Below are 27,608 nucleotides of genomic sequence, written 5' to 3' on the forward strand. Positions count from 1 at the left end.
GAATACTAAAAAGTCTATCTTTACTTTGTACCAATGTTTGGAAATAATGGATTACTTGTAATGCAGATACAAGCTACTTTTTCAAGTAACGGTAGGTTACAAAAACTCAGTTACTTATTCAAGTAATGAGCAACAAAATTAAGTAAATTTTCTGTAGATTTCAATAATAAAATACATGTTATGAGCAAATGTTTTGCATGATACATTTTTCAAATACTTTGAATTTGATTACCCCTATATTTTTAATTCCCACATACAAGGTTTATTTTAACTGAATAAAAAAGATATAAAATAAATTTCACTTATTTTAATAAATGCCTTTACTACATCACATACAGATAAATTTTGAGCTGTCCATTTCTTTTAAAATGTTATATTCCAAAGTTAATAAAGAAGGGGTGATGTACTCCAAATACTTACAGGAATAACTTCAGCACAATTGTCTTGCTTAAAAAAGATAAAATAAGGCAAAGGACAATTTCTACATATGTAACACACACATACAATCAGCTGCTTAAAAATGAAAGCTGAGATCTTAAGTTCCAGTATGCTCCACTTTTAAACACACTATTCAGCTCCAATGCACATGAAAATGCGCACAAAAAATATCACTTAAAAATCAATTTACAAAAGACAGAACCAATGTAGTCATGACAACTAACCTTAACATAATGTATCCAAACTTGCATATTATGTTCTTTGTAACATTCAAGAATATTTCCAAATTTTAGAATAAAAAAAAAACAAATCTTTTCAAAAACATGAAAAATGTTTCAAGCAATATTATCGAAATAAAATATTGATACTAATGAACAAGGACAAACAGTAAATGTATTTTAAAAAAGTAAAAAGAAAGTTATGATAAACGTATATAGCATGTAGTTGCGAATTACATGGATAAATATGGCTATGTAATCAATTCACTTTCAACTCACTTTCTTAATTTGAATAATAAAATTCAGGATACGTATCATGCATCATGCATCCACCAATACAACCGCACAGCATGTTTCCCTACAGCTGAATCTGAAAGTCTTGGTTTTAAAAAAAAAAAATCAGTCGAACCATCGTAAGGATTTGGTAACAAGTCTTATGACATTTAGCACCCACTCATTCTGCAACTAGTGGCTACAAACGAATCACCTATCGTGGCAATGGCTTCAACGGACCCAAAGGAAGCACATTTGTTGCAGCAAGAGCTTGCAAGTTGCATATTGCACTATTTCTGGTACTCTCTGATGAGACAATGGGCAGACCGTAGTAACCACCACCTTGATTTCGAAGCTGACTAAGAGGAATAAAGTTCTGGATGCCCAACTGGCTCAGACGGTTCAGTGCACCATGCTGCTTCAGATCCACTACAGGAATAACGAGTTCGGTGGTCGCGTTCACAGGTTCTTTGTGGTACTGCTGTCTGTGTTGCTGCAACCCTTGATGGGTGGGGTACTGAGCTGGGCACAAGCTGCACCTATATGGGAGTTTCCCAGCATTCTGATGGATTGTCATGTGTTGCCGAAGCATTTCTGGAGTTGTGAAAGTCTTATCACACACTTGGCATATGAAGCGACCCCCAACACCTCTCCTGCCTGGAGAAGAATTTTGATTGGAGAAATTGTAGGATGATTGGCTACTATCACCTGTTAGGTCTACCGTGGGTGGTCTTGGCGGTCTGTCAACGTTTTGATTGTGGTGACCGCGGCTCGACGGAACTGCAAATGAATTGTGGCTAGCGTTTTGTTGCTGCCTTCCTCCGCCTGCTGCTGGAAGGATCGAAATAGAGGAGTTGAGATTAAGGGTAGTTACTGGCTGCTGGATTGGAGCTGGTGGGGGTGCATGTGACTGTTGGTGCCTTTGCGGTGAATTGACTGTCTTTTGGCCTTTTGTGACACCAGCTGGAGTCACGGTAATACCTCTTGTAGCCAGCAAATTAGCAACTGCATTTGCATCATTGCCTTTCTGTCCAGCTTCTCTTTCCTGCTGACGAACGCTAAGGGTTATTGAATCGGTTAGGTGAATGGTCGACTCTGGTCCAGCATTTGCTCCACCACGGGATGCACCCTGGACGTTCTGTATGATAGGAACTCCTTCACCACGTTGCTGCACTGCTATAATTTGACAATCTGCATCATTCTGTTTGGCCGGGATGGAGACATCCAATCTACGTTGCTTTTGCGGTGACTGTCCGATCATTGGTGCTCCACGCTTCTGAGGCGAAATCCCTGGTGGGTGCTGTCCCAGCCGTTGCTGGTTCATCTGCATAGGCATTCTGGGACCTGGCCCAAGCTGTCTTTGATTTGGTTGCATGCCTTGATTTCCATATGGTCGATGGGGACTCATCTGCATTCGAGGTGAAAAGGATGGGGAGCCCTGCCTGTTGCCCTGTTGATAGGTTGCTTGGTTGTAGGGTGGCATCAGCGGTGCTTGCGGCTGGTCACCAGACATCGGGCCTCCAGGAGAGCTGAACTGTTGCATACCGGGACCTCCTGGCTGCATACCCATTCCAGGTGGAGTTCCAGGCATCATTCCAGGCGGTGTGCTGGTAGGACTTCTATACAAGGGTGGAGGATGTCTTGGGCTTGATGACATCTGCATTTGTACTTGTTGTTGCATTTCCATAAGGGGAGAGGGCATCGGGGGATGTGGTGGAGGTACAGACTGTCCATTACTATGAGCTGCTTGCATATGGTTGGCGAGATCTTCCTCGTTCGGCCCTGCATAGTCACACAAATTACACCTGCAACGCACTTGAGCATGCCTGACACGATGTTCTTCCAAAGTTGCTTGATCAGGCACTCTTTCGCAGCACACATCACAAACGATGACCTCTGGTGTAGAAGGTGCACTTTCAACTTTTGCACTCTCACGCCCAAGCTTGTCTATGGATATGTATTCTGAATCCGTACCCACCAACGGCGTCGGTTCAGGTTTCGCACCTTCATTGTTCAAGAAATCTCTGATTATTGTGTCACTATCCTCGCCAGTCAAACCAAGATTTTCTTCCTTTGCCGGGAACGGAGTTGTTGAAGTCAAATTGCTCCCGTTCTCACTTCCCGATGCATCCCACTGCATATTTGAGTTTTCAGCACTACTGTTTTCTTCTGCAGATTTTTCCTGGGAATCATCTGCACTTGCCTGAGATTCCACCTTCGTGCTGCCAGTGTCACTGAAGAGGTCAGCCAGCTTTGTCTCCAGATAATCATCCCCTTCATTATCGGCTCCATCCTCGGAGAAAGACTTGGACTGTTCACCATCCCCTGCACCCTCTTCGGTATCCCCAGACAGTTCCTTGTTTGCCTCAACCATATTTTCCGGAGTAGCATCCCCCTCACTTGTGCCAGACTTCTGCTGATTCTCAGCATCCTCTTCTTGACCTAAGAGCTTTAGATCGTTTATGGCCTCTTGAAATACATCATCTATTTCCTCCGATGTATCCTTGTCCTTGGTTGCCTCTTCATTATCCGGCTGGTCTGCTGTTTCTTGCATGGCTTCGTCCAACCACTCCTCCTGCTTCAGATCCTCAGACTTCAGCTCTTCGGATTTCACACCATCCAGAAGGCCATCATCGGGATACAGTCCGGGTCCCACGAGAACTTTCTTCGGGCTAGATGACTCCTCCCCTCTATCCGAATTCCTTGTTGGATTCAGCTTGAGGGTTAGTTTCAAAGAAGAACGTGGAATGAGTGAATAGGAGAATGTACTTTTACGAGCGCACCGTCTGCTCCTACCTCTGTAAGGGACAGACCAGTTCAACTTGTGTAGTCGCACCTTCGGGTTCTGAACGTGAATCTTGTGATGGGTCTCAAAATCCTTCCAAGACTTAAACTTGTAAATCCTACACTTCACACAACACACGCCAGACGAGTCCTCCAGTTCACTCGATGAATCAGATGACTCGTTGTTGAATGGCACATTTCTGAATGAATCGGATGAACCTTCCGAGATGGATGCGAATGTTTCATGGTTCAGGACATGCTTGTCCTTGATGTGTTCTCCAAGCTCCAACTCCTCTCTAAAGCGAGCATAACAAATTCGACATTCTACAGGAAATTCCTGCTCATGGGTTTGCATATGCTCCTTCAAGGCGGTTGCAGAAACGAACTTATGACTACAGAAGTCACATTGCTGAAGCGACAGAACCCTAATGTATCGGTCCTTCTCCTTTGCCTCTGCTGCTGCAGGTTTCCCTGTAATGAGAAGAAACATTCCATTAGCACTCATACCATTACATTGCAACTAGATAAATGTAACATGTGACTAAGGTACACTCATTCCATGCTGAAAATGGAAGCTATATCAATCATGAAATAAAAAGATTGAAGCCATACATTAATCTTCTGTTGGGCACGCTATTTTCTCTATACATAGGCATGTGGAAAGTACGAAATCATTGCAAACCATACTGTGCATGCATGCAGAACCTTCTTTGTCTTTATTCTAAGCTGAGCTGCTTCTTTAAATGACATAATATTCTAAGGTTAATGCCAGTCGCATGGTTGGATGACAGGTGTCTACAATGCACCTAAATATACAAACCCACCTCTGGGTGCTATGTTTTTCTGACGCTTTGATATTTTTCTTGATGCGTATTTACGTGCATGGTAGACAACTGTCACTCAAGCACGAGACTAATGTTAACTTTATAACACACTGGGCTCTCTTTTAATTCAAACTTGGATAATTCGAACAGAAGTTTATTCCCCTTCAAACCACCTTTAATGACATGTTTTTCTTAACTCAAATTTAGAATAATTTGAACGTTTTTGGTGTCACCTTGGAGTTCGAATTAAAGAGAGTCCACTGTATTACATCGCTTAGAAGTGCAGCAGAAGTACACAGCTGAGATCACAACAAAGACACAAAAAGTTCAGCTTCACAAAAGCATTCATGTGCAGCATAGTTTCACAGTATTGCAATCTCGCAATGCATATCGATGGGTGATACTTGTCACCCATGTGACTAAAGGAGGGTTAATTGCAATCACAAAATTCTCCACAGTAATTAGGGATGGTTGTAAGACTGAGACAGACCTCTGAAACAGCAAGATGAAACCAAGTGTCCGACAATACTCACTTTTGAACACTTCGTCATATGAGAACCAGAGGAATGTAACACCAAAAATTCAGTTTTGTTGAAATAAAGTCCTCCGAAGAGTTCTATCTGGAGAAAAATTGACATATCTAAACTTCTAATCCTTAGCAGTAAGGTGGAGTCATGTATCTAATTTACCTGGGGGCATTCAAGTGTTATGTGAAGGGCTCGGAAGATGATGACCTAAAAAAATATATAGAATGACGTTAACCCTTCATGAGTCGCATGAGAAAAATTACATCAATGGTCACGCATGGTGCAAAAAACGGGGTTTTTAAAATATGCAAAATTAATGGTCTACAACACCAAATCTTCAATTATTATGATCAGATCTTTTCTTTGAACAATTGAGATTCTTCCTTTGTCGGACACGGAATGGCAGACCGGATATTCAGTAAAAACTAGGTACATCTACAACAAACCCTCCCTAGTGGCTCGAAGATCTTACTTACACTGAAAACAAAATCGTGCTGTAAAAGAGGAAGGTTTGAAACTCAGCTAGATGGAGGGACGGTGTTGACGACGTTGAAACCACACACCCGGAACCAGAGATCATGCGCAAGCAACGCAGAGATAAAATTAATAAAAAATGAACTAAAAATATTTTTCGCTCTTAAAATGAAATCTTAATTTTTTCATAAATTACAACTGAGTACTTGAATAATTAGACAAAACCCGTTGTTTGGTGTTTTAAACTACTGAAGCAAAGGAAAAAAAATTGGCAAAAGAACAATATTTTTTATGCATTACAGACGATTTATGAGGTTAATTACGGCACATTCATAAGTATTTTTTTTTATTTTTCAAAATTATGATATATATTGGCAACACTGGTCCTGTCAGATGGCAGTGCCAGGTGTGCCTGACATGTGGCTATGTTATGTAATCAATGGAAAGATGAAACAAAAGATTTGAAAGTTGTACAAGGTGGCCACTCTAGGACCACAATAAAATTCAAGTATAATTCCCAGTTTTCAAGGCGAACTTTCCAAAAATTCAAGGCTACAGGAAGATGTTTTCTCTATTTCAACCTTGCGTATTACCGCCTTTCATCACCCCCCGCCCTCTCTCTCTTTCTCTCACACACACACACACACACACACAAATACAGTATATTAACAATATAAATGGTCTTTGTGATTCCAATGTATCCAAAAATTCTAATTCAATTAAACGGTATACAATTTAAAATATTTAAGGTGCGGAGTTTACATTTGCCATTTCACATACTCAAACTCTAAATATATCTACAAACACAAGTCACAAATATTACGGGATATACTAATCTACGTAAAATTGTTAATTATGTAAGAATTTCAAAGTCAAATTTACCTAATCAACTTCAAGATATCTTGCAATAATCTTCCCTCTGTCAGATAGATTGTTCTGCAAAGGACACTAACAAACTAAACCAGGGCATGAAATTTCAAGTTTGAAGTCAGTCGCCAGACTAAAATCTTTGGTCGCCACTATTTTATATTGATAAGTAATACAAATATGAGCAAGTATTAAAAAGAATTAATGTTTGTGTAGCGCTGTCGTTCTGCACTGAAGTACCACTTATCAATCGCAGCTGCTGGGTCAAACTCTGACAGGGAAGGTCCATTTACAGAAACTCGGAGCAAATCATCCAGTGTCTTAATCTTCAGAGAGTTCCTGTAAGTAGTCTTCAGTCTGTTGTGACAGCTGAAACCTCTCTCACATGAAACTGTGCTCACTGGTAGAACAGCACAAAATGTCAAAATCTAGAGCAAATTGTTGTTGAACACTCCTCACTGTGAATTTTCCCCAGCATCTGATTCAAAGTCAGAGAAGGAAACAAAAGTTTGTATTCTGTCCACTCTGCTAACAGAACATCCATTTTCTTATTATGAAGGCTCGGGTTCAAGTACATGTAGAGCTTCTTTAATTCTTCTATCCCAAACTGAAGAATATTTTCTTTGGGAGGCGGACCCAAAGTGTCGAAAACATGCAGAGATGCAATCACATCTGTTGATATAGATTGCAATCTTTCTGTGATGTACACCTTCGCATTGTTAATTAAGTTTCCTCTAACAGTCTGAAACTCTTGCTCTCCATTTTGAATGTTTGTGAGCTGCACATCCCTGATATTCCCTGAAATGGATACATGGTCCAAGAAATCTTGTTTGCTTGGTCCAACATTAGATTCTAGGTCATTCAGTGTTCAAAATCAAAAGATTCTTATTTTATAGTGCCATGCTTAAAGGGTTCAATTTCCTGTAGAAATCCAAAAGGAAGTACAGAAGCTTAACAAATTTAAATTGCTTCAAACTTTTCAGCAAACCCTTAGCTTTAGCGCCATCATTGTCTTTTCCATGGGCCACCTATTCAAGCTTTCATGATTGCAAGAGAGCTCTTACAGCACTTCTTGCTGGCTAGCCACCTAATAGTGTGGATATCACTCAGTTTTAGAATTTCTTCTATAACTTCTGCTGTTTCTCTCAAGAGGTGAAGTCTTTTAGAAGAGCCATGATAACACTGAAAAATATTCCTAATCACGGAATAAAATGCTCTAAGATATTCAACTTCACGACACACATCCAGCACAGCTAACTTCAAACGGTGTGCAAGGCAGTGAATATTTATCATTTTATTACAAGTAGCTTTAATTTGCACAGCCAATCCTGATTTGTGCCCGACCATATTTGCTGCAGTACCCAAGCCTACAATGTAACACTTGTTTCTGTATTTATTTGAACCTATTGCCTTATCTAAATAATCAGTTATGGCTGTGAAGTAGCCAGCAGAAGTAGAGTTTGGAAGCTCTATTACTCCTAAAATGTCCTCCTTGATGTGACCAATCATTTGCATCCACGTATCGAACATACACATCCATCAATCAGAAGGCTGATGTATGTATTTCTCTGGAACCACTTCACTCACAGGCAACTACCACCGAACCAAAAACAAATTAGGTAAACAGAACGAATTTACTACCACGTCAACCAACCTTCACGAGTGCATTTATCGTATTCTTTTGTCAACAAAGACTGGACACTGGCACGCACGAGAGCAGTTCACAACTGTGAAAACAGGGTTTTTCCGTGCACAAGCAAGGAGTCTCGGTTGGGCCACGGTCTGCTCCACTCTACCCCTCCCCTCCCCACCTCAAGTCCCAGTGGAGGAAAAGCAAAGCAGGGAAAATGGGTTGGGTTGGGTTGCATGTGCATACAAAGTGGTAGCATCCCAACAGTTGCAGAACTGTTGTGCCGATTAGATGGTGTCGGCATTGAGTGGACGTGGGGTTTTCAATCGGCTCGCTTTCCAAAACCATGTACGAACGTTGGATTGAGATGTTCGGGCATGTTTGACACATATTTGAAACAACGAAATTTTAGTCGCCAGCCCCAAACTTTTGGTCGCCAATGGCGACCTGGCGACCGGAAATTTCGCGCCCTGAACTAAACGGATTGAGAGAATTCTGTTTTTATTTTCCAGGCAGCTTCTTTTCTTTACTTGATATAAATAAAAATAAACTGTGACACACTTGCCTAAGTGAATTTATAAATATGTATAAACTCAATTGGATTTCTTTTTCATTCTGTTTCTCTCTTTTCCTTCACGTGCCAGTGCCTTCTGGCTTGTTTGATTTGTTGTTTTAAGTCCGCTATTTGCACAGATAGACTGATCAGGACTGGACCTACAGTTTAAAGTGTAATCTGAACAACTGGCAATGTTCCTCCACCGGGTATTGAACAATTAGGTTCTTTCTTAACATTGCGCTTATTACTTTATTTGTTCTCTTGGGAATATCAAAGTTCCGATGGCACACAAAAACACATGAACGGAAAGAGGGACAGGTTGATTTTGTTTGTGGCGAGAAAGGTTGAAATTTCGATTTGATTAGCCATAACTTGAAGTTTTTTCTCCATAAGGAATACATGGTATTCTGTAAATACTTCAGTAGCACTGCCCATTCCAATATTGCAATAAATGCACACCAGGTTCAAAACTGCTACTGTATGTCTGTACACTGTATCACAGATTTTTTTAAAAAGGAAAGTTACGATTGCCAACAGGCACCCCTGACAGAATCAAGATAGAATGGGTCCCCTTTCTTCCCATCATTTTCGTGTCAAATTTAATCTAAAATCGTATTACACACACACACATAATTTCATTTCAGTCACAGTAGTTTATGTAAATTATTTTAAGGGTGTTGCAGGAGCACACCTTCAAACTTAACAGTGTTTTTTGGGAGTCCAACACTATTATGGAAGAAATTTGCAACCCCCCCCCCCTCCTCCTCACTCCCTGAAAAATCCTGTAGATAACCATAGTAAGGGGCATACAACTTCCTTCGCAAAGTGTAACCAGGGTGGCTACGGACAAGCAGAAATGAAATTCCCTGACTTTTCCAGGTTTTCCAGGACAAATTTTATATTTTTCCCCTGACAATTGTAAACCAAGTACACATATTTACGAATGTAAATAATAAACTCACATACAGATCCAGATATGGATTGTGTTAAGTACCAATATTATCTTGAGAGAAACTGACTTCATTTATCTATGATTTGAAACTGCAAAATAGTGAAGTTTGAAAATTATTACAATTCACAAGCTAGAGAGAATTTACTACAGGATTTTTTTCATATACAGCCAGTTTTGAATAAAAAAAATGATTATTTTAAAAGTTGTGACTAAATGAGATTTGAGTGAAGTGCCATTGATAAAAAAATAAATTTGTAATTTATCCAATAAAAGAAATTTTGTAATTTATCAGTCTTCTTAGACTTTCTCATTATTATTATTATATGTTGATATTTCCACTGAGGTTTTGGATCCCTCTGCTTGCAAGACCCACGAGTGTAGACTCATTTTTCGATGCATTAACACTTGCATCATACTACTCTTTTCTCTGTAAATGAAACAACTTAACCTTTGCACATATGAGCGAGATTTAGACAGGGAAAATTCGTGACATATTCGATGCACACATGGCAACACATAGTATATGTTAGACACCAAAACTCCTAAAATCCCTTAAACCTGATTCTCGGGAGTCAATGTTCTGAAAGTGAAACAATGGAATCGTACAAAACAAAGTGTTATATTTCCTTACACTGAAAAAAATATCCGTGTTAAAACAACACAAACAGTGGTCCCAGGAAGTCTACACTCCATTTTGATTAACGTTTCACCTCAGTGGTGTTGTTATTTCAACACCACTGAGGTGAAACGTTGACCAAAATGGAGTGTAGACTTCCTGGGATCACTGTTTGTGTTGTTTTAACACCAATATTTTTTCAGTGTACATTATCAATGGTACTTCTCCTTCAGTACAAACATTCACAGTATATCCATGTACTGTGAAACTGACAACACCCAGTTATACCATTATTGCTGGGGAAAGGGTATATACGTAGTGTATTAAAACTTTAAGGCAAGAAATTTATAGACATGAATCTTCTGCAATTGCAGCACAGTCGTGTTAGGTCAGTGCTAGGAGAAAGATGGTACGTACGGTAATCAAGAAAGATGGTATGTACGATAATCAGATTTTTGCATGCTTAGAAGCGGGACATCAGCATAGTCACCAGCAATTGCGTGAGGTGTACAAACCGGACGTCATGAGTGACAGTATGGTCTTATGATGGTGCAGACAATTCACTGAAGGCCAATCTAATGTGCACTACCCCATACAGCTGAGTTCTTTTGAATCACTTCATGTGAGAGATATTGGACCACTCCTACACACTCCCGACCTTGAACATGCAGACTGATCTCTTTATTCAGCTGATGAGGTACATTCTACGTGCACAAATATGGCATATTTTGTTTCTTTAAGCCTAAGGAACACAATAATGTTGGATTATGCATTATTTTTAATTAAGACTTCTTTTTTTTAAAAAAAAAAAACGTGAGAAATGCAAAAAATTGTGTCTTATGCCAAATTCGCATTATTTTGCTATTTTGGATGGGTGAAAATGTGTTCAGATATTACTTCACATTCATAAACAGGAGTTTGCAGCAATTAACGTATTGCAGTGTTATTGCGTCAAGGTCCCTACTAATCGGAACTTACCTGGATGCCCCTCGTATAAATCAGTAGGGGAAGAGTGAAAATTTAGCAGGGCTGGCAGAAAAATGTCGGTTACTGAAGAAAGTACGCTTTTAGGATTGATTGATTCAAGTAATTATTATGAAAAATATTTACCTATTTATTATTACTATATTTCAAACACTGAACATTAACTTCATTCAATGGCAGAGTAACAATCATCTATCACGAGTTTCAATGGACAGGGCTGAGTGGGGGGGGGGGGGGGAGGGTGAATTGCAATGCTACTGTAGCAGTAAACTGAGGTTGAGAGCATGCACATGTCAAATTTTGTTAAAGTTTACGAATGCAGATATCTGTTCCACTTTGTCGTGATATTATTCAATAGATATATCCCGATTCGCTGGATTCTTGTCATGGAATAACACTTAAATGTCAATGTAAACTTGTGTTAAACTGTATTTTGTTAGGGGGATGAAAGAAAACCTTCGTACGCATGGCTACATTAAGTAAAGTAAGTCATAAGAATAATACAATTCTAGCAGCATATTTGCAGTGGTGCAGCAGTGTAAGGTTCCATTTATGAATTTCATTTTTGTTGGTTGTTGCATCAGACAAACATCGTAAACTACAAAAATTGTTATTCTGGGACATCAAGGAACATCGGATTAATAAAGAGGCCAATGCATGCGATAATTTTTGGATATTGCATATGACAAATTTATTTATTTAACGTAAGATTCCAAATACAGCATTAGCCATTTTACATTGGAATGTACTAACAGAAAATAACACGAAAAATAATAACAAACTAATATTACGTGTGATAATGTAACTTGCATATTTTTACTCAGCAGCCTTCTAAAACGTGCCTGATTTTCAAAAGATGTCTATTTTGTTTGTTAAATTATTGAATTGGCTGGGCAAAATCTGTGGAACAGGTATTTATTTAGTACTGAGTCTGAAGAAGACCTTGCTAGAAGGTTGAAACATTATGTTTAGTTTATGCTTTAAAATAAAATAAATTTTTGCCTTGGTCAGCATATTGAGTTTTTCAAAAAAATCATTTGCTAACTTACGCTGTACTGCAATTTGAACTTAGAATCTTCAAAATTTTTGTACGTGCAAACTTAAAAGAACGGCAATATTACAGCAAAAGATCACAGTCGCCAGGCTGAAATTTTTAGTCGCCATGGCGACCGGGATTTTTCGAACCCGATGTTAAGTGAAAACCTAGTCCTTGCAAATGTTTTAAACTGCCCTCACATAGGGGTTAGAAAAACAACAAAAAAGTCAGGCAACCAAGTCCTACTTTTTTGGAGGGGGAACATCTGATATGGTTTGATTTGAGTTGGCATTTTAAGTCCACTTTATGCACAGTAAGGCTAATCGGGACTGGATCTACAATTTTAAGTGGGATCCAAACCATTATGTGCCTCCACCGGGTATCGAACCTGGGATCCCTTGATTACAAGGTGACGATGCAACCACTGCGCCATCTGGGAGGCAACATCTGATATGGATTGCCCCCTCTGTGATAACATTGTCATCTTCACTTCAGCCAAGGTGCTATATAAAAGCAGCTGGGGAGGTAAGAGGGGTGGGACGACGCAGCCAATATAATAATATCATATTATATGTGGGCCGGGGCTAGTGATGGCATCATAGTCAAGACATGTCCCTCTCCCCCTTAAGCCATAATGACATGCATGAACCTAACCTGGTTGAAATGCTATTTACGAACAGTTAAAGCACATGCATTTTGTTCATGTTACTTCATATCACTCTGTTCAAATTACATTGTATTTTCTGATCTAATGTTGTTTGAAGCAACTGTGCACTAGCATTGTCTGCAGATTTTGACCCCCCCCCCCAAACAACCCAACCTCACTATCAGTGTGTTTGATGCTAGAATGAACCTTACTTTAACATGCAGTAATGAACTTAGCATGACTAAAAGAATGGTCAAGTGCCCAAGCTAAATGTGACAAACTTCCGTGACTTTCAAACATGCCCTAAGTCACCAAGGCCATAAGATAAGTGGAGTCACTTGACGGGAGGGAATTTTAGTGACAAAAAATATTACTATTGTATTTTATGTCTGCATTACCATTTTCCTTTATTAATCATGATAAGGATGCAAGTTCGCAATGTACATTAATTTTATTCATTCCAAAGCAATATATGTGTGTACGTATGTATCCCCCCTCACATGTGAACCATTACTAAATGTTCGAAGACGTGCACTAAATCTTTGCTTCAGCAAGCCAATGTGCTTTATAGTCTAGCACTTGCAAGCTTTATCACTCTTCTAAAGTGAGTTCACCGAGTTGTACCCGTGAAGTCACTTACTGAGGGAATTAGATGTGTGTATTCACTCAACTCAAGCGCATATGGTAGCTTTCAAAGCCAAGGGTTTCTGTAAGCATACTGCAACTCTGATCAACTAAATGTTACTGATTGATTGAATTGGCATTTCAAGACCTTTATGCACAGTAAGGCTAATCAGGACTGGGCCTACAGTTTAAAGTTGGATCCAAACCAATATGTGCCTCCACCGGGTATCAAACCTGGGACCATTTGATTACAAGGCAACGATGCTACCACTGCACCATCGGGGAGGCCCTAAATGCTATCGAGAACTGATACATGTCATTGGAACGTGGCACCTATCTGTCTACAGTAAATGTTGTTTGCTAAGATAACTATTGTGTGGATTTATAGGCACTAAAAACCTCTCAAATAGGCATTTCATAGTTCGAATCAAATCCTCACTTGCTGGGAAGCTAGAATGATATAACTTGGTTAAATTAAAGCATTTTTGCATTATCTTATTTTTGTACATCGTTTGACTTGGTGTAATTCTCTGTATGCAACACAAGGCCACTAAAATAAGCTTTTCACATATCTTAGCATTGTTGTATTCAGAACTGAGGTAATGTAACATGATGGCTTGTCACAGTGTGAAGTGTACACCATTTTTCCTTGTTTCTGAATAACGCGAGGGGTAGAAAAAGAAACCCCATTCTGGAAACATTTTCAGAGGAACTGGAAATCATGTCAGCAGCTAAGACATTTGAACAAGGCCATTATATAACTCTAAGCGTGTATATATATATATTTCCCATGTGAGAAAGAAAAAACAGTAAAATTTACTTCCTTCATACAAGCTTGACAAAAAATTACTTTTAAATAAGTGGGTTCGACCTCAATGGCACAATGTGCTACAACACCACGGGTGCTGTGTTTGAATCCCAATCTAGGCATGTGCTTTCTTTGTGTTTGTCCCTTCATCAATTTCATCCTCATTATCGAGATTCGCCAAAAATTGGCATGAAACCAACGAAAATCAAATTTTTGTCAGTGGTAAAAACAAGCTTCAGCATCAATTAATTTCTTAATCAATTCTTCACCTCTGGGTGCCTTGTACTTCAGCATTTGAAAAACTTGAACAGGACATCTCCACAGATAACTACCTACTTTCCTTAACAAGCACAAGGAAGGGTTGGTCCCGTTTGGTCCAAGTATGAGTCACAAACCAGTTGTCCAGATTGTTTACCCTGATTAAGGAACACTTGGAATTTCTAAAGATCTGACACCCCTTCAGAACCTTAAATCTGGTGAATACAAGACTTCAGTCAGTTCAACATAAACATGGGCATACTTTCTTCAGCATAGGGAAAGCCACAGGTGTGCAAAAAAGGCTGAATTAAACAAAAATTGCACAATAGGCATTTGTCAGCACTATAAAAATGCATATTTGGACTAGAAACACCATGATACGGACTAAAACATTAAAGCCTATGCTACACAGGAATAAAAAAGACAAATAGGCAAAAATCCACACCCTAGTAAGTGTTGTTACAAGGCCACAACATAAGCACACTTTACAACAAAGATTTTTCTTTTACGATCCTCATGTGAAAACCAACTGTGAGAAGTGTGAGATTTAAGTGAACTTACTGAAAAAAAAAAGTTAAAAATGAGTGGCAGCACAAGGTAAACATTTCCAACATCTGTGACAAAAATGCGCGACTCCTTTATTTGTAATTGGCTAAATATCCCTGGTTGGGAGATGGAAGTGGCCCCAGAACCTGATGCTTTGTTGCTTGCTGCCTTCTCTATAATTATGACTAGAGCCTGGATTTTAGGCAAATGCCTATTCGTTTCAGATGCTGGTAGACAAAAACTGAAGACAAAGTACACTGATTAGAAGGGTCTTAATATTCTGAACAATACTTTGTTGCCTTTTTTGCCTATTTCACCTTACACTGCAGTTTTCAAACATTTTTGCCTATTCTTGCCTCTTTTATCATTCCAACAAGGCATTTCTTAACATTATATCTCTCTTCTTCTATTTGATTTCGCTTTTGTACAACGCTTGTTATTCAAATTATTATTTATAAATACATTTTTAAAGATTTAAGAAGAATTTTAGTCCTTCTCTTCAATTTTCACTGCCTCTTTCTGAAACTCTACTGCCTTTTTTTTCGACATACACTGCCTTATTTTCAATTTTATGTTGCCTTTTTGCCTGCCATTTTTAATACTTTTCAGTGCCTGAACATCCACACTCTTAATTATGACAATCACAAGGTCAGGTACAAATGACAGAGCTAACGCTCCCCTCACTGCACATACATCAGGCAACAACTGTAGCATGTGAAGATTTCAATGCCAACTAATTGTTTTACCCTGCTCCATGAGAAAAAAAAAAATGAGTTGGCCTGCTGTGGTTCATCTTTACATACGAATACCTTACTCCTCTTACTTACAGCAATGAGAATAATTCCGGTGAGAAGAAATTAACAGAAAGATCTATAATTTAAATTGGAACTGAACGTCCAGCTTGCAAGGTTATTAAGTTACACACTCAGCCAAGGAGGCTGGACAATGTTCATCATTTAACACATGTGTGCAAAATTTTCAATTTATTTGGCAATTCAAGCCCTACAATTTAGTACATCTAATTTTATAGTTATATATAGCACCAAGGACTTTGTCTTCTAAGATTTTTTATTGGCATCGGATCGAATACTGTGGTGATCTTTACATCTCTGATGTCTTGCATATAATCGGTTATTTTCTAATTTATTCTCCATAGCTTTAGCGCAATGGGTAGATTACATAATCGATGGCAGGATAAGAAAAATAGGGAGGGAGACATTAAAAGCAGATTCAGTCTTTTCTTACCAACTAGTGCAGAACAACAATAATAACCCACCTCTTTTTCATCCTGCCGACAATCGATAGCTGTGTGAACATTTTTGAGTAAAAAACGTTTTCAATGCGGGCACCACAAAGGAAGTAAACAAATTTCAATTATCCTCACTTCTTTACCTTTTTTCACTTTTCATAACAATCAGTCAAATGTTAAAATAACATTTGGTACATTACAGCCCCTGCTCTACGGTAACTGATTAGGCAGTTTTTCCAATCCTTAAAATTGCCCTAAAATGTTGTTTGTGTATTGATTCCTACCTCAAGATGATATGTCCATTGTGGATCAGAAATGATATTGGGTGTAACATGTTCCGACAAAAATTTTGTAGGCCGTATTCAGATTCTATATAGTTAAGATCTGCTTTAAAAAGATGTGTTTGTGTATTGATAACCTAGATTTAACAGAGCTGTAGCGAGCTGCCAATTATGCTTTAGTTTCCACAAAGGTGAAAATCTGGCATAATAGTAAATGTAATTTAGGATAATTGCAGTGAACCTCACAATATATTCAGAATTTTCCCTCTACATTCTTAGGTTAAAGGAATTCTGACTTCATTTAATACCCCACCCTAGTTGTTCTTCCCTGGAAAATATGGAGCAAATTTGCAATACTGGAAGTATCTCCCAATTCGTTTGAAATTCGGCATATTCACTAACTTTGCCCTCCTAATCACGAATCTGCAGTTGAAATTTGGCGGTCACGTCTAGAAATTGCAAAATAAGACTAAATAAGTGGGTCCGTCAACGGAGTAAACACCCTTGATTTATGAAGAAAACAACTATTTTTTGAAATGATTAGCGTTTCAAAACTATGTTTATGATGACCCTTAATTTTTACTATGCTTGCCTAACCTAACATTACCGTGAATGGTTTGTGGAGTAAACATTTTTCCATCTTATGCAAGATGCCATTTTCTCAAATGCAAATCAACGCTCCATGCAACGGGTAGCGAACTTCAATTGTTCACATCATCAAACATGGCTACCATAACAGTGTATCGACAATCATAGCGTTAATATGTTCACGTAATTTTGCAATTTCTGGAAGTGACCGCCAACTTTTAACTGCAGATTCTTGATTACGAGGCCGAAATTAGTGAGTATGCGTAATTTCAAAGCAATCAGAGATACTTACGGTATTGTAAATTTATACCGAAAATACTAACCTCCCATATGAGAAATTCAAAAGCACTTTTTGGCTTTGCTGGCAATATTTCTGCATTTTCCTGACATTTTAAATTTCTTATGACATACTTTTCCATTTTTCATGACACAATTACCTACATATTTTCCAGTTTTATAGGATGTAAAGTCCCGGGCCCTAGTTACATACATTAATACATGACACAAACTTCTATAATGGACCCTCCTCACCCGGACAGTTTATTTTACACAATCTTAAGTAAATCTTCAACCTCATTTTATGGTGGTTGATTCCTCATTGGCAGGCAGCATCGAAAAGTGTGCATCAAGAAAAGCATGCTAGTTTGGAATCCAGTGTAAATATGGTATCATAAATATGTTTTCACAGAATACAAGCAGTAAATCTTCCTTCAGTAATAGATGATGTACTCTTGGAATCTCTAAAATAATTATTTTTATCAGAAGCATAAGCCCATAGTCCATAAACACACACACACACACACAAAACACAAAGTGAGAGGAAGAAGTTACAGGAAAGTGCCACCATGTGATAAACCTCACGACCCTTAATCCACAAGTGTGTAAAAAAAAGGTAGGAAAGTAACAGAACTTCTAAATTGCATACCTCAATCTCCAATGGAAATAGAATGTTCTGTCAGCCTATGCAAAGATAAATAAATATAAGAATCCACAGAGAAAATTATTATCCATCTTGAGCACACAAATGAAGAAAAAAATGTTTTAAGTTTAATAAATCAATTTATAGCAAAGGAACTACATTAAGAAATGTTTACATACGCTCCACATATAGGCTCTTAAAATACACACACACACACACATAGATATATTGCTAGCCATAAAGAAGAAAACATTCACACTCATAGTAACTGTTTTCAGTAACTTATGATCACAATTGTTCTGGAGCACAGAACCCATGTATGAACAAGTGCAAGTGTAAAAAATAATTAAAATGTACTGTCATACCAAAAATTGGTTTCTACCTTTTCCAAATATAGGTTCTACCAATATGGTTGTATAAGCTAAGCACTTTAATGAAGTATCAGAAAAGATTACTCTTAGAAAAATTAATTTACTCTGATTTTTTTGGGGGGGGGAGGGACAAAAAGATATAAATCCTCCCAAATTTTTTCTTCATAACTTGCCTACCGCGATATGCAAGAACTAGCCTATTGTTAGACGACGTAGTGGTCAATACCAAATTTACTGACGAGTTATACTTTTTTCTTTTATACAATTCAACTATCAAACCTGCCGAGGTGGGAGATCACCCAACTAGTTATAGGGTGACGAACCCCCAGTCGTTGTTGTACGTTTACTTGATTGAGTTACGCTAGCTCCCCAATTTCCTCACAATGGTGGGTGGCCACCAGTCCCGTACTCAGGTCAAAATCTCAGAGAAGTTGTTACGTTTCCCCCAGCACACATACCACAGTCAGAGTTCCAAGCACGATGACTTAGACTGCACGGGCATGGTGTGGGACCTATCAGCTTTATGCAGAAAGAAATCTCTTCTAACTACAGTAGGGTCTATATAATTGTATGTTTCATGTTCTAGTCAGTAGGGCATTTGACTGGCACGTGGGAGAGCAGGGGTGAGCGATCTAATGTCTGAATTCTCCAGGCCACGTCCTCGCATAAAGCAGCTCTGGGGCTCAGCCAGCCTCAAGGAAATGGGTACCTTGGAGGTGTAAAGGCAGCTGAAGCTTGGTGCATTTCACATTACCTTTAATATGGCTGAGACTGATAGAATGTGTGGGACCCACATCCTACTAAACATGCCTGATGGCATTGCAGAATATTTTTCCAACTCCGAAAAATTTTAAGAACAATTTGAATGAAAATAATATTTGTGAAGATTGTTTAAACCTAAGGGATAATATCTGGAAACTTTTACGAAAGGGACTGATAAATACATTATCACCCAAAAGTGTATCATGTGTTATTAAATCATTAGATTTCACAAAATTACAACAAACAATCAAATGAAAAAATATAACAAAAAAAATTTACTTTTATTTTCACGTTACTTTTAAAATGCCTGAACAGAGCAGAGCTCCACTAAAAAATCCAAACACTGAGAACTAGGTAGAAATAGAAATAAAACTCTCAAAAGAAACATTACATGGAATTGGGAGTTCAAGCACATGAATGCAGAAAAAACTTAACATCACTTAACCCACTCTAGAGGTGACAACTCACCTAATTCCCAACACAAAACCCTTCAAGACGAAGCTTTGCAATAAGTGAACAGTTCATATTACCAGGGCTCGAAATATCCCAGTCACCACCGCTTCTAAAAATTTCCGCCTAGCGACTGTGATCTTTTGCTGTAATATTGTCATTTTTTTTTCTTTTAAGTTTGCATGTACGAAATTTTGAATATTCTAAGTTCAAATTGCAGTACAGCATAAGTTAGCAATTTTTTTATCAACATGTTTACCAAATGATTTTTTATCAATGTTATGAACATTCCATAGAATCAGTAACAATTTCTTACTCATTGCGATGTGAAAAATGAAATCTGTACTAAAATAACATGATTTGCCAAGCATAACCACTCATTGATATCATTGTGCTTTAAAGGAGGTTCATGGTAAATTAAAAGAACTGTTCTATTAGGATCATATAATGAAAATGGTAAAAATTTACTATCCTTCGGACACCTCTAATTTTTTCGTTTCGTCAATTTTTGACATTCGTACTTACGTATCTGCTTCGCGGAACATTGCTGAAGGTGTATCAACGTTGTTGATACTAACACGACACCAAATTTTAACTATATTTCCTAACCTAACAAAACTAACCTAACCACGCGCCAATGGTTCGTGGGGCTAGAGCCAATGGTTCGCAATTATTTCCAATTTCTAGATCCTGATACTAACACGACACCAAATTTTAACTATGTTTCCTAACCTAACAGAACTAACCTATCCACGCGCCAATGGTTAATTTTCAACGAACAACATGAATTTCAGCTATGAAACATTCCCACATCACACAAAACACCTTCCCGATGTTCGACAATGCTACAGAAACTTATTACGGTAAGTAGTTTCTTCTGTAAAAACAAATAAATGTGTCCGAAGGATAGTAAACAAGTACCATCAAAATCACAGAATGCAATGATCAGCATGTTTTACAAAAATAAAATACAGTAGTCCCATGTACTTTGCTCATCTACTTTGTTACATGGTGCAACACCGACTCTACTTCAGTAGCCCCGTCTAGTTGGCTGCACTTTTTGACTCATCTTGACTCTACGCACCGAAGCGTCTTGTTGGTTGCACGGTGCAACACAAGTCATCTAGTTGGTTGATTTGGAGTCAAATAGTGTATTTGGTGTCTGCACCACCTTCCGGACCGGTGTTATGTTTAGTGTATTGTCACGTGGTGCATGCTAACTAATCAAATGACCGTTTAAAGCATAAGACAGGCATTTGTTGAATCTTCTAAACTCGAACACCGAATTCCATCTAGTTGGCTGAACGTTATTTCCTTGCCCCACCCTGACACTGAATACACCTGCACTGCACCAAGTGCAGCCAACGGTAACAGTTTGATATAGGCAAAACACATTTCTTCAATTTTACAGGAAAAAGTACTTACGGAACTGAGTTTCTGCAGACTTTTGAAAGGTCGTGGAAGTGTTTTCTACCTTCATTCAATTTATTCGGCCGGTAAAACATGTATTTTTCGACATTAATGTCTCTGCGATGCACAAAAGCTTTTGTCTCCACTACCTTCGACTACGTGAACCAAATGTTCCGTGCGTTCGATGACTTAACCCCTGGTCAGTGTTTCTAACGACACCATTGTTTTCCCAGAACATGACAATTTTAACTATGTTTGCCTAACCTAACAGAAGCTAACCTTGCTGTGAATGGTTTGTAGGACAACGCGTACATGGGTCGTGGGGTTTCGGAACCCGGAAAAAAAAATTCGTAACACGAAAGTAGGATTTTTTCAGTTAAGATGGTTTGAAACACTGCATACCCCACAGATGATAGACAACGCTAGTCAAGATTTGCCTGCCATATCGCGTGTAACAGAAGCAAAAAAGCAATGAACAATAAATACTCGTAATGTGAAAATTTACAATTATTTCAGTGAAAAAAAGCAAAACCCCACCTTAAATAATGTTTCGCAATGCATAATAGGTAAGTTCGAATGTAAAAAAGACGAAATGGACGAGTGAAATGTGTTTTGGCTATACCAAACTGTTACCAAGCAGCAAATTAGAATTTTAAATATTTTTGTTTCACTCTTGTTTGGTGGCATGAACTCGGGTTATGGCAGGAAAGGGAGGTACTTCTACATCAAATTTTGGATGAACCGGTAATAAATGCTTAAATCGAAATCGTGCACAACAGTAAAAAGTTCCCAAAGCACATACTGTGAAACCAATTGCAATTAGTTTCATAAACTCCTATGGTTAAAATGTCCCCGGTACGTATGACTTAAGATGACCGGACCCCTCTCAGATTTTCTTTATATTTGACATACTTAGTAATTGAGGCCTGCTAATGACGAATCTGAAGTTAAAATTCGGAAAAGTAAGAAATTGCAAAATAATTGCGAACCATTGACGCTAGCCCCACGAACCATTGACGTGTGGTTAGGCAAACAGTTAAAATTTGGTGTCGTAGTAGTATCAGGGGTACTAATTTACTATACCGGAGACGGATTTCTTCAAATTTACAGGAGAAAGTACTTACGCAAATCATTTTCTGTAGCGTTGTTGATGTTCGGGAATGTAGTTTTGATCCATTTTAATGCGAATGCATGTGGTTTTCTACGAAAATCTATTTCTGACGCGCCATTGCTGCTGCCGCCATTTGCTTTCGACACGAGAGCAGAATACGCTCTCGTATTGTCCGTACATGCTAAATTGAACGAAAGGAGTGCTAATGGAACCTAATCTAACCTACTAGGCATACCTCGTCCCCGTGATGGTTCGTGGGGCTATCGTGAATTTTTGGGCTAATGTCAATGGATTGTGGGAAATAAGGAACAACAAACGTAAATACTTGTTCATGTAAGAAATAGACATTATTTTCGTTAGAAATTCATTATTTCACCTAAAGAAATGTTCCGCAATGCAGAATAGTACGTTAGCAATGTAAAAAATTGCGAAATAAATCATTGAAAGGTGTCTCCGGTATAGTAAAGTAGTACCGTATCAGGATCTAGAAATTGCAAAATGATTGTGAACCATTGACGTTACCCCACGAACCATTGACGTGTGGTTAGGTTGGCCAAACATAATTAAAATTTGGTGTCGTGGTAGTATCAGGAATATAAGTGGTACCAGTTAGATAAGCATATAGATTTCGCGAAAATCAACGGTTTCCATTTCGAAAACTAAAGCCTTATTTTAGCTTCCTTTGCAATTTCTAGACGTTTCCGTCAACTTTTAACTTCAGATTCGTGATTAGGAGGCCTCAATTAGTGAGCATGCCAAATATGAACAAAATCGGAGAGGGGTCCGGTCATCTTAAGTCATTCCATGTCAATATTATGATCGCGTAACGAAGTTATAGGCAAGTTGCATTTAAAAATTAAAGATCTTCCTCCTCTCGATCTCATAGATACTAGTTTCTCAAACGACCTATACCTCGGATTCAGGGCGGCTGTAAAATTATCAGCTAAAAAATGCCGATTAATCATACATCATATTCCTTACTAGACGCACATGCAGATTTTCAAACTGAAAACAACGAGGCGTTAGTCGTTTACAAGTGCGCTCGTATGTACTTCTGAAAAATACTATTTTACCTGCAAGAAAGATTCCTGTGTGTATGAAGACATTCACATTTTAGTATGAAGAAGTCACTTTGGGATGAGGGTTAGTTTCACTGTATAAACTCATATTTAAAGCTTCAATTTACACTTCAAACACAAACATGGAAGGTATATGCACGTGAGCGTAAAGTCTAACTTTCTTACGTTCTAACTCCTACCTTCAACGGTCCCTACTAATATATCGCCTTTGAAACTTTTTTCACTACATTGTTCGGTAATGTTTTTTCGTATCGTGTAAAAAGACTTCAAGCCTGAAGTCATTGCATTCGTCTACAACCGTTTTCACCACCACGAAATACTTGCTAAGAATTAGCTGACGCTCTTGTGAAATCTGAAGTCAACGGTTAGTTTATCACTACGAGACTACTGTTTTCGCGCCAAAAATACTTCCCCCTTCACACCCTTCGATTTCATATCGACCAATCACAGGCTCCGTCTCATAATGCCCAAGCGACTGACACAGACATATTGCAACCTTCGTCCCTTTCTTCTGAACATTGTTCTAGCGCGTCGTGATGAACTCATTTAGGTTTCGAATGGGGGGGGGGGGGGGTTGCTTTAGCCTTAGGACAGAAATGTGGACATGGGGGTAGGGGGGGCAGACGTTCACATTCCTCAAATTGAATTACCCGTCCAAGAATGTTACAATACTGTGCCCACAGCCCATAGTCGTTCCTACGGGGGCGAAACCCAGGCGCTCGCCCAAGTCCTTGCACCGGATAAAAATAATTGTGTTTGTGTATTGTTTATTATGAGTTTATAGAGCGTTTGTGCTTCTAATTAAGCAATAATCAGATTTTCCCTCACTTCGTGGATTATTTGAACATATAAATTAAAATGTCCAAAATTACTGAAATCATATTGTAAACAAAGCAGTAAGTATACATAGGGTGCGTTCCGAAAGTCTTAACGAAACGAACGAATCGAACGAAAGTAACTGGCCTCGTGAACCTGGTGAAACCCGTTATTTTTCAGACTTATGGGACGCTCTAGACGAAAGCGCGGGCGCAGCGTCTTGTTTATACAAATTTTCCGCATGGAGAGCAGCGGAAGGCATGTCCTTCTGGCAGAAATAAACTCTGCTGTGAACACTATTACTCATTTTAATCGCATTGTAAGAACAGTTATGGCACACTCACTCATCTTGCGCATGTTGCTTCATATCGCTCTGTTAAAATTATAATACATTTTTCGAACTAGTGCAGTTTTGAAGTCATCATGCACGCGCGAGTTCTGCAAGCAGCAGACGATTCTCACCGAACAAACCAGCCTCCTGGCCCGTGCGTTTGGTGAATCTCTTTCTTGCACGAGGCCTCCCCGATGGCGCAGTGGTAGCGTCGTCGCTTGTAATCAAGGGGTCCCGGGTTCGATACTCGGTGGAGGCACATAGTGGTTCGGATTCCACTTTAAACTGTAGGTCCAGTCCCGATTAGCCTTACTGTGCATAAAGTGGACTTAAAACACCAACTCAAATCAAATCAAATCTTTCTTGCACGAAACGCACGGAATGCGACTTTTAGGACAGCATAATGAAACGCACGGAAGCACTTACGGGACAGCCAGTTACCATAACGCGTTAAACTCGTGCGACTTCGGAACGGGCCCATAGAAATCGTGTTCAAATATTTCAATCGAAATTAGTTAATAAAATTAGTTTATGAAATCAAAATCATGAAATGAAAATATTTTATATGAAACAATGTAAATTCACTAAAAAAAGTAAAAAAAAAAAAAGTAAATTCACTACAACGCCAAAATTCAATGAAATGTAAACAACAGAGAATTGTGATAGTGAATGTATTGAATAAGTATGATTTAAAATTGCCACGTTCATACGTAAAATAATAGTTTGATATCGAACACGCCCAGTTTTGTAATCTCTATCTCTCCCTATATATAAATGGATATGTGTGTGTGTGTGTGTGTGTGTTAGTTCCGGCATAACTCTCGAACACCTGGACCGATTTCAACCAAACTTGGTACGCGTATCACTTGAAACTTGGAAAGAAATACTGTGGGGGTAAAACACCCCTGGGGGTGGGAGGTGTAAGGGGGTGACATGTAAAAATAATCGAAAACGACCGATATTCGTCTGGAATCCATGGTTTTCCGGGTTTCTAAGATGAATAGTGACACTCCCAATGCCGTTCAACTCCAAGACACCCCTGGCACCCCTAGAGGTGGAGGTGGGAAGTGGGTGACATGTAAAAATAATCGAAAACGAGCGATATTAGTGTGGAATTAATAGTTTTCCGGGTCTCTAAGATGAATAGTGACACTCCCAATGCCGTTCAACTCCAAGACATCCCTGGCACCCCTTAGGTGTGGGGGTGAGAAGGGGTGACATGTAAAACGACCGATTTTAGTGCGGAATCCATAGTTTTCGGGGCCGCTGAGATGAATAGTGACACTCCCAATGCCGTTCAACTGCTAGTTCATTTTACACTATAGTTAGAATTCATTATATTCCTGTCTAATAGAAGATTGGGATAAATAAATACCCGGGCAATAAGCTACAAGGGTTGGATAAAAAGTAATGGCAACACTGCTGTCCCGTGAAAGGGGTGAGTCACAGCGTCACAAGTGTTTCGTGGCTGATAAAGGAATGTCAGACGAGGAAGTATAGTGAGTAGGAGCGATTGTATGTTATTCAGTCAAAAACAGCAGTGCTCTGAAGCAGAGGACGAGAGTGCAAGCGCCCTAACAATATGTTTACGCAAGAAGAACAACGTCTCTCAGGCAGACGGTCAACGCAGCCTACTTCTGCACCTTCTTGCAACACCACCTTCGTCTCGCATTAAGAAGGAAGCGACGGCACGGTGTCCCATCATCCTGCTTGACAATGCAAGGTGTCACACTGCGAACAATGTGACGGCGCTCCTGCATAACTGGTAGTGGGAGGTACTGGAACATCCGCCGTATTCACCGGTATGAGACCATGTGATTACGACCGTTTTGTCAAAATGAAGGAACCACTGGGCGGGAAGCACTACGACACGCGCGAAGCCATCATACGTGCTATAGGGCGGTCACTGCGGGACATCGACAGAGATGGACGCGCTGACGGTGTACGACGCCTTCCATACGTGTGACAGAAAGTCGTAGAGATGAGGGGCGATTACTTTGAAGGAATGTAACACGTGCTCCTCTGCCAATACAGTCAAATACCAATTATACCAGTGTTGCCATTACTTTTTATCCAACCCTTGTAGTTAAATATAATGAACGTCGCATCAGTGGTGAATCAGGAATGAAAAGAAACACTAATATAGATGCTTTCATTAAAAGGTAAAGGTATATACCGTGCGTTCATTTCGATCTGCAGCCGAGAGATCGGGAGAAGCGTGGCGGGCGGCGCTCACGGAGATGCCGACATTTGCGGCCTGTAATGCCCGCTTATTTTTATGGACTAATGCAGACATTTATATAAATATTGCAAAACGAGCACTAACCTGTGTTATAACACGCAAAAGTTCTTCTGTAATTCATCACACAAATAAATACGCTTTAGAAACGATGTTAAGAGCCACAGATAATAAAACATTTTAATCATAGTTTTGACCAGTAACGTCCTGCTTAAGTTTATATCCTTGAAAAAGTTTTGTATCGATGGGGATCGTTTGGAGGTTTCGAATGTGCAACACTGTATCAAGATTACGCTGCAGACGAAACCGTAAAAAGTCAATGGTTTTCGTGAGCTTCCTTGCAATCCGAAATCTCCGAGCTCGAGTTTTTGTTCCTTCACGACTAGATTAAGACAGAGCTGTGAATATAGTGGCGAGCAGATGTATACCAAGAGCGTGTTAATTTCGTACTGTGCGCAAGAGTGTTATTCTTGGTTACTTGTCGTTACTTGTGTTATTGCAGTGTGTGTGTGTGTGTTGTGTCAGTGAGATGATTGGAATGCCAGCTCAAGTTTCACATTAAACAAAGAATTTTTATGTATGACACTTACGTGAAAACAGACTCGTGTCGGGAAGTGTGTAGGCAATTTGTACATAAATTCCCAAGCGTTTCACCTCCACATAGAGATACGGTTAGACATCTTGTCCTTAAATTACGATAAACTGGATCGTTAAATTTTAAAACACCTAAGCAAAAACGAGTGATTCTAACCGAAGCAAAACTCGATGAAATTGGTGCAGCGTTAGAACGTTCTCCAAACAAACCTCTACGCCGTGTTTAACAGGAGATGGGCGTGTCAAAATCATCAGCACATACAGCCACTAAGGTACAAAAATTAAAACCGTACTCTTATAACAAAGGTTAGTGCTCGTTTTGCAATATTTATATAAATGTCTGCATA

At 39.1% G+C, this 27,608-nt stretch overlaps 1 protein-coding gene across 8 annotated transcripts in view; it reads right to left on the bottom strand.

The window, feature by feature from the left end:
* Nucleotides 1–302: 302 nt before the first annotated feature.
* LOC145980421 (uncharacterized) overlaps nt 303–27,608 on the bottom strand; it is a 157,497-nt gene continuing 130,191 nt past the window's right edge. For 4 of the 8 annotated variants that reach the window (XM_083113503.1, XM_083113505.1, XM_083113506.1 and 1 more), the window contains one exon: nt 303–4,184. In XM_083113503.1, coding sequence (XP_082969629.1) covers nt 1,144–4,184 — 3,041 coding nt within the window. In that variant the 3' untranslated portion in view covers nt 303–1,143. The other 4 variants (XM_083113504.1, XM_083113510.1, XM_083113508.1 and 1 more) reach the window with 4 other exon arrangements.

This window comes from Lepisma saccharinum, chromosome 27 (assembly GCF_977018435.1).
Source record: "Lepisma saccharinum chromosome 27, izLepSacc3.1, whole genome shotgun sequence".
Taxonomy (NCBI): Eukaryota; Metazoa; Arthropoda; class Insecta; order Zygentoma; family Lepismatidae; genus Lepisma; species Lepisma saccharinum.